Source organism: Pipistrellus kuhlii, unplaced genomic scaffold (genome assembly GCF_014108245.1).
Source record: "Pipistrellus kuhlii isolate mPipKuh1 unplaced genomic scaffold, mPipKuh1.p scaffold_m20_p_2, whole genome shotgun sequence".
Classification (NCBI taxonomy): domain Eukaryota; kingdom Metazoa; phylum Chordata; class Mammalia; order Chiroptera; family Vespertilionidae; genus Pipistrellus; species Pipistrellus kuhlii.
The window spans coordinates 63367264-63380657 of NW_023425515.1; the positions used below are offsets into that span (position 1 = coordinate 63367264).

At 38.7% G+C, this 13394-nt stretch overlaps 1 protein-coding gene across 1 annotated transcript in view; it reads right to left on the minus strand.

Annotated features, from left to right (window-relative positions):
* The window catches only part of DZIP3 (DAZ interacting zinc finger protein 3), a 120909-nt gene that overhangs the window by 39994 nt on the left and 67521 nt on the right, over positions 1-13394 (minus strand). Inside the window, 6 exon segments of the mRNA XM_045584010.1 lie at positions 3739-3866; positions 4022-4102; positions 7418-7565; positions 8141-8166; positions 9665-9709; positions 10516-10685. Of these exon segments, the coding sequence (XP_045439966.1) occupies positions 3739-3866; positions 4022-4102; positions 7418-7565; positions 8141-8166; positions 9665-9709; positions 10516-10685 (598 nt within the window).

Here is a 13394-nt window from a genome sequence, read left to right on the forward strand (position 1 = left end):
TCTCCAGTAGTTTACATTGTTCTTATGCCCATTTTATCATCTATAATAATAAAAGTGTAATATGCAAATTGGCTGAACGACCAAACAGCAGGACAACAATCTAGATGACCACGCTATAACACCCACTGGCACCAGGCCAGCTGAGGGGCCCAGCCACGGCCCCATGATCACACTGCAGAGGGAGACCACCAGGGTGATCAATCAATCAGGGGGCTCCATGATCAGCCCAAAGAGGGAGGCCCAGGTGAACAACTGGCAGGCTGCGGCAAGTGGGCGGGGCCTACTTCTTTGGGGTGATGATGGATTGTGGGATCCCAAACTGTGAGAGGGCACAGGCTGCGCTGAGGGACACCCCCCCCCCACCACCACCAAATGCACAAATTTCATGCACTGGGTCTCTAGTCCTATATAATAAAGGCCAGTAACTAAACAGCATCATGATCATAACGACCATTGGCCAGTCACTATGAGGTGCATTGATCACCTCTCAGTCCCTCCCCTTGGGGGTGAGGATGGGGCAGGAGTGGGGAACTGTAGAGCAGTGGTGAACGGTGAACAACCATCAGTGAACATCGCAGGACAGTGGGGGCAAGCATTGCAGGGCCGGAGTGTCGTAGAAGTTCGTGGGGCGGTGAGCATTGAGGAGCATTGCAGAGCATCAAACAGTGGGGAGCATCACGGAGTGATGTGGGGCAGTGGCAAGAAGAGTCACAGAGTGTTGCAAGGAGCATGACGGAGTGATGTCTGAGCTTCACGGAGCATCATGGGATGGCAGAGGTGAGCTTCACGGGGCAGAGAGCTCCGTGGAGCACTGTGGGGTGGCAGAGGCAAGCATCACGGAATGAGAAGCTTCGTAGAGCATCATGGGGTGACAGAGGTGAGCAAGTGTTAAAGATCGTTGTAGGTCAGCAGCAGCAGCTAGTATCATGGGGCATTGCAGGGCATCAGGGAGCGTTGAACATAGCCCTGATCGCAGGCTAGGCATAAGGGCCTATTTGTGCACAATTTTGTGTGCTGGGCCTCTAGTATATTAATATAGACACTCCTGTTTGTTTTTTTGTTTTTGTTTTTATTTACATAATGTTTCTTTTATGTCTTTATACTTTCAACCTACCTATGTTGAAACTGAAGTTTCTTGTAAATAGTGTATTACTGTATCACATTTTTTGTTATATTTTTAAAATCCACTCTGTCAGTATCTATCTTTAAATTGGTGTATTTAGACCATTTACTAGTACATTTAAGGTAATTATTGATATGTTAGTGATTAGATCTGTCATTTTATTATTGGTTTTCTGTTTGTTTCCTGTTTCTATTTTCTTACCTTCTTATTGGTTATATGAACATTTTTAAACGATTCCATCTCTATGTAGCTTTCTTATATAGTTGTCGCACTAGGTATTATTATATGCACAAATAGCCTACTGCTATTGATCTTTTCCTATTTCAAGTGAAGTGTAGAAGGGCCAATTCACACTGCTTTGATGGAGAGAGGCAGGAGCTCTGGGACTAACTGGGGAGAGGAGGCTAAAGGAGTGGTGGAGACTCTGTGTGATCTGATTCCTGCCATCTGCTTTTGTCAGAGCATACTATCTGCTTCCAAGGAAAGGTGTGGGGGGCTGCTGGTGTTTGGCTAGAGTAGGTGGGTAGTGCCAAGAAGGTTTTTAGTTGTTATATTTTCCTTTTCCTGTTCCTTTGGCTAGAGGAAACAGATTTTCCTTGGAATTTTTCACCCTACGCCTATTGGCAATTAGAAGTTTCTGCAGCACCTTGTCTAAGATATATAGGAGGCAATAAGGAAAATCACTGCTTGTATCATTCCTCAAGTCCAAGGTCTCCAAACTGTCTGTTTTTTCTTCCACTTCTCAGAGTCTTTCTGTTTGTTTGTTCTTTTTAGGTCCAGGGTGTTTTAATTGTAAGATGGAGGACTTACAAGTAATGGAGCTACTATGGTGAAACTGGAAATCCCTCTGTTATATGTAACTTTAACCCCCTATGTCAGTGGTCGACACACTCATTAGTCAGCAGTGCCAAATATCAACAGTACAACGATTGAAATTTCTTTTGAGAGCCAAATTTTTTAAACTTAAACTTATTCTAACGCCACTTCCTCAAAATAGACTCACCCAGGCCATGGTATTTTGTGGAAGAGCCATACTCAAGGGGCCAAAGAGCTGCATGTGGCTCGTGAGCTGCAGTTTGCCGACCACGGCCCTATGTGATCTACCTATATTCTCTATTAGCCAACAGTTAGTATCTAACATGTCTTGGTAGCCTCTACATATGTCTTACATAATTCTTCTCACAGTACTTAAATGTTTAGAGAATGTTTAACACTGAATGCTTATTTAGTGAACATATATGTATCCCCTAAAGTGATCTGTTTGCAGTTTCGAGCATATAAGGATGGTCAGCTATCAAAGTTGAGAAGGGATATCCTCAAATTAGGAGGAGAGAGAAAATTCATCTGCAAGCATGGCATGACATTGCTAATCTCTGGTATTATGTAACATATTTCTGGATTGGTCATTATCTTTCAGGCTAAAAGACAAAGTTTTGAATCCTTCTTAAGTGAATGCAGTGCTTAGTTTGCCCATGCTATCTTAGTTTACTCACCTCCTTGTAAACTTGAAGGATCTCTCTAATTCCTGCAGGACAGGCCTGAAAGTATTTTCAACTGATATGAAGTTGCCAGAGATACAACAATAAGTTCTTAAAAATATCTTCAGGATGGACGATATGATATATAGGGAAAAATTTAAATCCTAAATTTCTGTCAAGTATTTCTCTAATTTTACAATTAGTATTTTGGACTCTTCACTATAAGATTATTTCCTAGAAATTACCTTTTCTCCTTATTAGCAGTCTAGGAATTGCAAAGGATTTCAAATTAGATTTCCTGGACTGGCCAGCATGACTGGGTCGTTGAGCGTCAACCCATGAACCAGGAGGTCACAGTTCGATTCCCGGTCAGGGCACATGCCCAGGTTGATCTCTGGTGTGGGGCATGCAGAAAGCAGCTACTCCATGATTCTCTCTCATTAATGGTATTTCTCTCTCTCCCTTTCACTTTCTCTCTGAAATCAATAAAAAATATATTTAAAAATAAATTAGACTTCTTAGATGACTGGTATCTTGTGTTACTACTGTTCATTAAAATAATTTGTTACAAATTATATTATTCTTTCAACTAATAATCATTGGAGGCAGTGGTTATTAAAAAAAATAAACTAAGACACTTGTTTTTTCCTATTACATCAAAATTTTTAGTCTTAGGCATGTAATCTTTAAAGTTATGAAAGAAATGAAGTTGATGCAGTTGAGAAGAGTCTCCAGTTCTCTTGGTCTTAGAACACAAACACTCTGAGGACCAACATAAAAAAACATACAACTGATTCCATGATGTCATGAGGAATATATTTATCATATACTATAAAGAAAAGGCCAAGAGACTAGAATCATGATTTGAAAGTTAATTATCTTCCTCATGAAATTCTAGTATCTTCACACTTGTTCATCTAATACATGAAAAGCTACATACATATAGAGGGAGCAGTTGCTCCATTTAGCTGGCAAGGCAAAAATAGAAATGATTTTTAAGCAAGTACTGTCCTGTGGTTGGCAGTTCCTTATATGAAGTCACAATGCCACCTAGTGGGCACCTATGGATTATCTTTTCAAGATAGCATTCACTATGGAGCAAACCCAGAATTTTGTTTTAAAAGGATTTATACTTACTTGGAAATCTGATTGATTCCAAAAGCCATTTGTTGATTAAGAGATGCAATGATTTGATCTCTCCTCGTAACCTCTATTTGGTTTTCTTGCCACCGCAATGTCAATCTTTTCAACTGTTTCTCAAAGCCCTGCTCAAAGTAAAATAAAATTTCAGTTAATTCTGCTCAAGTCACCAGACATTGAAAGAAAAAAAAAATTGGGTTTTTTAGAAAAGAAGATATCATGTAGTTGAACATTTGAATTACCTCTGACTTGCCTCAAATATAATGGCAAAAGTACTTACTTCACACTGATAGCGCAATTTATAAAGCTGCAGTTGTCGAGCAAGCTTATCCTTATCAATTTCTCCATATTCTGCAGGGATCTATTAAGCAAATGGAATATGCATGCTTTATTTTCTTCTTTTAAAAAAGCATTAATATTTTAGTTATTTAAAGAGGATTTAAAGTTTTCATCTACCACCTATTCATGCTATATAGGTATCAATGCAAACGTTTCTTCTGATTAGTTTAGATAAACCCAATCTCTCCCTCATTACAACATTCACTAAACAATACCAGTTACTTATTTACTGATGCTACCATTTGATAAAATTACCTGGCATGCTCATCACATTTTAGGTTTTCTTTTTGTTTTTGTGTTATTGTTTTTTAGGGGGGGGGGGCGGTTAATACTTTTACTATCAAAAACAAAACAAAACACAAAATATTTTATGAGGTAAGCAATGAATACTTACATTTTGTAGATGATAAAATAGAGTAACCTGCTCTATTTTATGAGCAGGTTACAGATAGGTAGTAGAGGCACCTTAATAACCTAAGCACTTAATATTATTACATGACATACTTTAATGTTCAAATTCTCCACTATATTACAAACACTCTAATCACAGGCCCATGTCATAGTGTATCCCTTGAGACAAAGCAGATGCTAAATGTTTTTTAAGTAAAAGAATGAATTTATTGTCAAAAGGTGTATGACATATTTTCTATTTGCAAGTTCTCATAACTTTCATGGCTATTAGATGAAAACCAAAGGCCCCACATTTAAATTATAGTGTGCTTTACAAAACTTAGAATATTTCATTTCACTTAAAATATACACATCATGCCATAATTGGTTTGACTCAGTGGACAGAGTGTTGGCCTGTGGACTGAAAGGTCCCAGGTTCAATTCCAGTCAAAGGCATGTACCTTGATTGCAGGCACATCCCCAGTGGTAGGTGTGAAGGAAGCAAATGATCAATGTTTCTATCCCATCGATGTTTCTAACTCTTATCCCTCTCCCTTCCTCTCTGTAAAATATCAATAATATATATTAGAGGCCCGGTGCACGAAACACATGCATAGGGGTCCCTCAGTCAAACCTGCACCCTTTCCAATCCAGGAGCTGTCAGGGGATGTCCTATTGATGGCTTAGACCCACTCCTATGGTTCTCTGCTCTCTGCAGGGCTTGGGGGCTTCGCCGCAGCCATGGAGATGAAGCCCCCATGTGTGAATGAAGCCCCCATGCCCTGCTGAGTGGGCTCTGTCTGTCAGGTCTGGAGCTTTGCCGCCACTTAAAGGAAGCCCTCATGCCCTGCTGTCGGGGCTGTCTGCCCTGTCTGGGGGCTTCCCCACCACTGCCACACTAAGGAAGCCCCAAGTCTTGCTGTCCGGGTTCTGTCTGCCGGGTCTGTGGGTGTTCCTACCGCTGCTGTGCTATGGAAGCCCCATGCCCTACAGTGTGCTCTGTCTGCCAGGCCTGGGGGCTTTGTCAACGATGCTAACGCACTAAGAAAGCCCCCATGCCCTGCTATCCAGGCTCTGTCTTCCGGGTCTGGGTGCATTCCCACCACTGCCACTCTAAGGAAGCCCTACTGTCTGGGCTCTGTCTGCCGTGTGTGGGGGCTTCCCTGCCACTGCCACGCTAAGAAAGCCCCCATGCCCTGCTGTCACTGACAGAGCCTGGACACTCCAGCAGTGGGGCTCAGGGGACTGAGCACTGCCATCCTGTGGCCATGGGTGCCACCATCTTTGTGACAGAGTGACGGTTAATTTGCATTTTTCTCTTTTATAATTGGAAGGAGAAAAAAGGTATGATAATTATATGAACACCAGAGGCCTGGTGCACAAAATTCTTGCACTTTGGGGGTTGGGGGGAGGTCCCTCACCTGGCCTGCGTCATCTCACAGTCCAGGACCCCTCAGAGGATGTCCACCTGCCAGAGATCAGGCCTAGGCCAGCAGTCAGACATGCCTCTTACAGTCTGGGACTCCTCACTCCTTACCGCCTGCCTGTAGCAGAGGCGGGAGAGGCTTCCGTCTCCAGTGCTGCACTCACCAGCTGTGAGCCTGGCTTCTGGCTGAGTGGAGTTCTCCATGTGGGAGCACACTGACCACCTGGGGAAGGGAGGGATCTCCTGCCATGAGCGCCTGCCCCCTGGTGGTCAGTGCGCATCATAGTGACTGTTTGTTCCACCTTTCAGTCGACTTGCATATTGGGGTTTTTATTATAAAGGACTTTACTATCAGCCAGGGAATCATTTGTGTTAACTGTACCCTTAGATTAGGGGTGTTGAACTCAATCAGAGAAGGGGCCAAAATCTAAAATCCAGCCTAAATCGCGGGCCGAATGGTTTACTGAACAGTCATAAACTGTTATTGTGATGGAAACGCAGCGGAGTGCAGTGATGACATTGCGGTGCGGGCCACATTGCAAGGCCTGGCGGGACGGATTTGGCCCGCGGGCCTTGTGTTTGACACATGTGCCTTAGATAATCAATATTGTCAATATACTATATATCATTATATAATATTTAAACCATGTATCAGGTTATCATAAAATGATCTCAGAATAGAATTCTCAGGGATAAAAAAAAATCAAGGCATTTCTTTAAAAAAAACCTTTCATAAGCTGTGTATTTTTGTATTATTTCAATACTTAAATAATATTCATATGCATTTTTACATATAGGTATATTTTTTAATATATATTTTATTGATTATATACAGAGAGGAAGGGAGAGAGATAGAGAGCTAGAAATGTCGATGAGAGAGAAACATCGACCAGCTGCCTCTTGCACACCCCCTACTGGGGATGTGCCCGCAACCAATGTCCGCAACCATGCCCTTGACCGGAATCGAACCTGGGACCTTTCAGTCCGCAGACCAACGCTCTACCACTGAGCCAAACCGGTTACGGCCACATATAGGTATCTTATCCCCAGCAATGATTACTACCAGGAAAGGAACCAAAGAAAAGATTGTTATACACTGATATTTCATGGAAACAACCAGATTTAACTAAAAATCAATGAAAGTAGATTTGTTTTACAAGACTATTTTTCTCATGAAATATAATCTAATAGGATTATGCCAGTTTCACCCCTTCTTCTGAGGTAGCTGAAATCCCTTTGCAAAAAAAAATACAGTTGTAATCAACTCTGACAATAATTAAAACCAAGAAATGGCTTGAGGGGTAAAATGAAAAGTTTCTAGCTCCTAATCTTTTTTCCTTTCTCATCCCCCTCTCTCTCCCTTCCTGTTTTGTTTTGTGTTGTTGTTGTTGTTTTCGCCTCACAAACACAAGAATAAACCACTAGACTAACATGCTATTCAAAGAGTCATGGGGCAAACAAAGTCTACAATTATTTCTGGAAGAAGAAAGGCAGAGCGTTCCTCTCTCCAATCAGGCTTACCTGCTCTATCAGCTTCATAATTTGCAATTCATCCACGCAATAGCATTTTACTTCAGTTGTGGAATCTTCATGAATATCACTTATATCTTCTGGGTGTAGATTTGCTTGCTCTTTCTTCAAATACTCTTCCTTTTCTACCATATTTTGGCTACAATAATGATAAAATCAAAATGATCTTTTAGAATTGTATAGAGTTTTCATCTAAACCATTGTTTTCTAAATTAATATTGCACTAGTCTCATTAGATGCTCAGCATCAGAAGGGTTTATGGCCTAAATTTTAGACAGTGTTCAGGCTGTGTATTCTTAGAAAAATCACAATGAATTTTGTTAAAGAAATCATTGGGACAAACAATATTTTGTCCTTTAAAGTTAAGTTTTATTTAGCAAATAAATCTTATTTAGTAAAGTTAAGTCTTGGGTTGTGGTTAGCAAATCTAGACTATATTTTAAAAGATTTTATGCTAGACCCAAATTAGTCCTCACGTGAAATTGTTAGCAATTGGTGACTTCTGAGTAGCCTTATAGAAAAATGGCAAAAGATTCTATTCTACCAAAGTAAATGATAAGTTAAATTTTTTCACTTTATGTAAATGGTGACAACTTACTAAGGAACTGTTCTTTATTCTCTTATTGAGAACACTTCCCAAGGCAAGGCTGTTTCATATGGCAAAGCACATTTTGAAATTACTAAGAAAAATTTTAAAATTAAATAAATACTTACCCTTGCTCTTCTTTTGATTCCTTATTCTGAAAAACAGAATCAAGAATTTTTATGAGTGGTTGCTTATTATACTACAAGTAGAAAATTCTTTGCACTTAAAATAAAAGCAATTGAGTATATAAATAGGACTTTAATATACCAAATGATATGTCAAAATTTCAGGATGTTAGGTCCTATAAAATTTAATTAAAAGATTGCCAAAACCGGTTTGGCTCAGTGGTAGAGCGTCGGTCTGCAGACTGAAAGGTCCCGGGTTCGATTCTGGTCAAGGGCATGTACCTTGGTTGCGGGCACATCCCCGGTAGGTGCAAGAGGCAGCTGGTCTATGTTTCTCTCTCATCGACATTTCTATCTCTCTATCTCTCTCCCTTCCTCTCTATAAAAAATCAATAAAGTATATTAAAAAAAAGATGTAAGATCTCTCTTTTAATGTCCAAAATGTATCTTAATAAAAATTATCTTATGTTCAAAGAATCTCAACTTCTTTTAAAAAAAAAGTTTTTTTTTAAATTTTTATCGAGAATGAAAGGGAGAAGTAGAGAACAAGAGAATCATCCATCTGAGAGTTGAACATCAATTGACTGCCTCTTGCATGCCCCCTACTGAGATACATCCTAAAACCTGGGTATGTGCCTTAACCAGGAAAGGAATCAGCAACCTTTTGGTGCCCAAGATGATACCCAACCAATTAAGACACACCAACCAGGGCTCAACTTCTTTTAATAAAGTAAATTGGAAAAAACAAAATAAAAAACTTAGGATGCTAAAAAAAACAAACACAGAAATTCCTAGATAGATGCTGACATATATAAAGACATTTAAAATATTACTACAGTATGAATTTTTGAGTGGTGTTTACATTTCCAGATGTATTTATTCCATATTTAATTTTAATTTGAAAATAAAGTCTTAATTAAAAAAGAAAAGTCCCCACAAAATGACTCTTGGCTCTCCCTTGTAATTTTATAAGCAATTAAAAAACTTCTTGCTGAAACTGTGCTATAGTTAGTAACCTATTCATTTTTCAACAGGCAAAAAAAAAAAAGGAAAAGGCATGAAAGAAGCTTTTTTACATATGTACTATTTTTGCACATTAGTGCATTGGTGGAAGGGTATTAAACACAAAAGAAGTCAGAATTTTCTAAGGTTTTAAAAAATGCTTCTGAACATATCAGTAGAAATACGATGAAAAGTCATTTTTAAAAACACTGAGCAGGAATTTTAAAAATGAGAGTGGTATGCAGAAATTAAAGGAATTTCTAAGTGACTAATTCTGTTTCTTATTTGTATACATAAATGTATGAATTATGATGTAGGGAAGTAAAATAGGCACACTATAAGTTTAAGTCATTCAGGATCTAACACGAATAGACTTTTTTATAAGATTCAATAAGCTATTAACAATTTAAGTCATTTGTACTATATATCTACTTAATTATATAAGTTATAACAGTGAATCCATATATTACACAAGTTGTTCATAATTTGACATTCCTCTATTATAATGCCAATATAGTTTCTTACCTTTTTACTTTTAGTCTGTTTCTTTTTCATTGGCTTATTCTTAACCTGATAGGTAATAAGTAAACAATTTATTTAATATGAAATCAAACTACACATTGAGTGTTTTTGAAAAATAAGTTTCCTCTAAATGCTGAAATATTTTATCTTCTAATAATATAGCTTATATTTTCTTTCTAGATTCTATGGAAATTTTTCACTTTCACCTCAGTCTTCTGCTCATAAAATAAAAGCACTGATGCATAATGGAACAACAAACAATGTCAGTGAGTAGGTCACTGAATAAAGCTCACAAGTCCACACTTCCACACATGAACTCATTAGTAATTGAGGAAGGCACTTTTAAGAAGTAAAAAAAAAAATCAGGTCCATAAGATGAAAAATTAAGTCTAAGAAAAATTTAGTGACTATATAAAAACTGTTGCTACTTATCTATACAGAAATACAGAATTCCAACATTTGTGTAAATGGTGTTGAAATATTGCTGTTTTCCCTCCATTCTCTCTCCTTCTATTCCCCACTATGCTTTCCTCTACTCTCTATTAACCTCTCACATTCACTCCCATCAATCAGAATAAAGAAATATGTTCAAAAGTCCAGCATAATGTCTGCCACATAATAAATGTCCAATAAATGTTGGTGAAATGATCATATATATGGTTAAGGCAATAAATATTATGGAATAAAGTACTAAGGAAAGAACCATTACATTTTAAGTTTTGTGAGAACACTATTAAGTATAAACTAAGATATAAATTAAGAGTGTCTTGAACTCTTCAAATATAGCACATGCAACAAACTAAAGGCTCTGATTATTAAGTTCTTCTTATTCAAATATTAATGAGAGCTTATACTTCCTGGAGATCTTTAATAGATTCTGTTGAAGATTCACTTGCTATCGATGCGTCATCTTTATTCATTTCTGCTAACTGTATCTCAGGGTTTGATTTTACATTTATATTGTACTCCATGAGAAGTGGACTTAGTTCTTCTTCCTCATTTTGTAATTCTTCTATGTCAATATCTAAATATTAAAGACAAAACACTCAATATTTGAATGCACACAATTTTAGCTTCTATGATTATAATAAATATATACCCCCAAAACACCACTCCAGAACTAGAAATAGAAGACATCTTACTTTGTTTAATTACTAGATGAAAATAAAATGCCCATTTACCAATGGCCACATAATAGTACAAATACTAGCCTGAACCCAAATGTGAAGATACTTTACATTTAAAAAAAAGCATGAAAATTTTTAAAAAATTGACAATTCACTATCCAGCAAAAAAGATAAAAATCTACATAATCCGAAAAGTAGCACATATGAACAAGTAGAGCAAGCAGTTATGCATGTTTGCCTGTTGAAATGTTCTTTGTATCAAAAAGTTAAAATACTATGCTTGGGGTAAACCCTGGGACATTAGCACTAAGACCAAGACAGAGTAAAAAGGATCAAACTAGATTTAGCTGATCAATAGTAATTTAACTACATGCTTTTCCAAGCCTATAACAATGACAGTTGGTCATACAGTTTATATGACCAAGTAAGATTCTTACAATGATCCCTTAACATTCCCAAATTGAAAAGTCACTTAGGAGGAGAAACCAAGATGACGAAATAGGTTAACACCTATACTGCTGCCTTGCACAACAATTTTAAAACTACAACTAAAAGACAAAGCAGACATCACCCAGAACCACCAGAAAGCTGGCTGAGTGGAAATTCTACACCTAGAAAGAAAAAGAAAAGAACACTGAGATGCAGGAGCAGTGGAGGGCAGAGATGCAGAGACACGGAAACGTGTATGCACAAGAAGAAGGGCTGAGCGGCTGAATACGTGGCTGGCTTTCTCAAACCGGAGTGAAACAAAGGTTTCCCATAGTGCTGAAATCCAGTCCCGGGCAAAACTCAGGGAACCCAGGCACATATGGGAGAAACTGGACTGTCTGGCAGCAGCTTTCTGTCAGAGGTGCATGCAGCCATAGCCGCAGGGCACTGAGACCCAGGGAAACTATGGAAGACAGAGGTGAGGAGATGTGTATGTGGAGATGGCTCGGGCAGTTGAATGTGTGGCTGCCTTTCTTGTTCCGGAGGGAAACAAAGCCTCCTGACTAGACGTACTACAAACCGGATGAGACTTTGGGTACCCACACTCATTTGGGGAGAAATTGGACTGTCTGGCAGCGGGCAAAGCTCGAGAGCAGCTTTTTCTCAGAGGTGCATGTAGCCATTGCTGCGGGACACTGATACCCAAGCCTCTTAGGGCGGGGTTGATGTGAAACCAAGGCTGCTTGCTCTGCTCTGACACCCTGCCCCAACCAAACTGAGCATAAAGGCTCTCCCAGTGTAGACACAGCTTATCCTCACAGCCAATTGGCCTGGAGGTCAACTCCACCCAGTGATAACAACAACAATCAAGGCTTAACTGTAACAAGACTATGCAGCCCATAAAGGGGTGCACTAAGAGTGTCCACCACACGTAACTGGGGAGACTGAGCCACTGGGCCCAAAGGACAACTTGCACACAAAGCCACTCCATAAACTCAGGGAAGCAGCTAAAATGTGGAGACAAAGAGGCAGATCACAAATAAAAGAAATGGAGGAAAGCAGAAGACTGGACAGAGAGTTCAAAACCACATTTATAAGGGAACTCAAGAATCTTGTTAAAACCTCTGAGGAACTTAGTGAAACCTTTAAAGATCTTAATAAGAATTCAAAAAAAAAAAAAAAAAAAAAAAAAAGGAAAAGGACCAGTCAGAAATTAAGCATATACTGTCTGAAATAAAGACTATACAGATTCAACAGTAGATCAAAGGACCCCAAGAATCAAACCAAAGATTTTAAACACGAGGAAACAAAAAACACCCAATCAGAGAGGCAGAAAGAAAGAAGAATCCAAAAATGTGAAGATAGTATAAGGAGCTTCTGGGACAACTCTAAGTGTACCAACATCTGAATTACTGGGGTGCCAGAAGAAGAGAGAGAACAAAATATTAAAAACCTATTAGAAGAAATAATGACAGAAAACTTTCCCTACCTGGTGAAAGAAATAGACTTACAAGTCCAGGAAGCACAGAGAACCCAAAAAAAAAGGTATCCAAAGAGGACCTCACAAAGACACATCATAATTAAAATGCCAAGGGCAAAAGACAAAGAGAGAATCTTGTAAACAGCAAGAGAAAAACAGCTAGTTACCTACAAGGGAGTACCCATATGACTGTCAGCTGATTTCCCAACAGAAACTATGTAGGCCAGAAGGGAATGGCAAGAAATATTCAAAGTGATTAATAGCAAGAACCTACAACCAAGATTACTCTACCCAGCAAAGCTATCATTTAGAATTGAAGGGTAGATAAAGAGCTTCACAGACAAAAAACTAAAGGAGTTCAACAATACCAAACCAATATTACATGAAATGTTGAAAGGTATTCTTTAAGAAGAGGAAGAAGAAGAAAAAGGTAAAGATAAAAATTATGAACAACAAATACATGTCTATCAACAAGTGAATATAAAAATCAGGTGAATAAAAAACCTGATGAACAGAATAAACTGGTAAATATAATAGAATCAGGGGCATAGTAAGAGAGTGGACTGGCAATTCTCAGGGGAAAGGGGTGTGAGGGGTTTGGGAAGAGGTTGGACAAAAATATTACACTTATGGATGAAGACAGTGGCGGGGGGATAAGGGCATGGGGTGGGGTGGAGAATCAGGTGGAGGGGAGCAA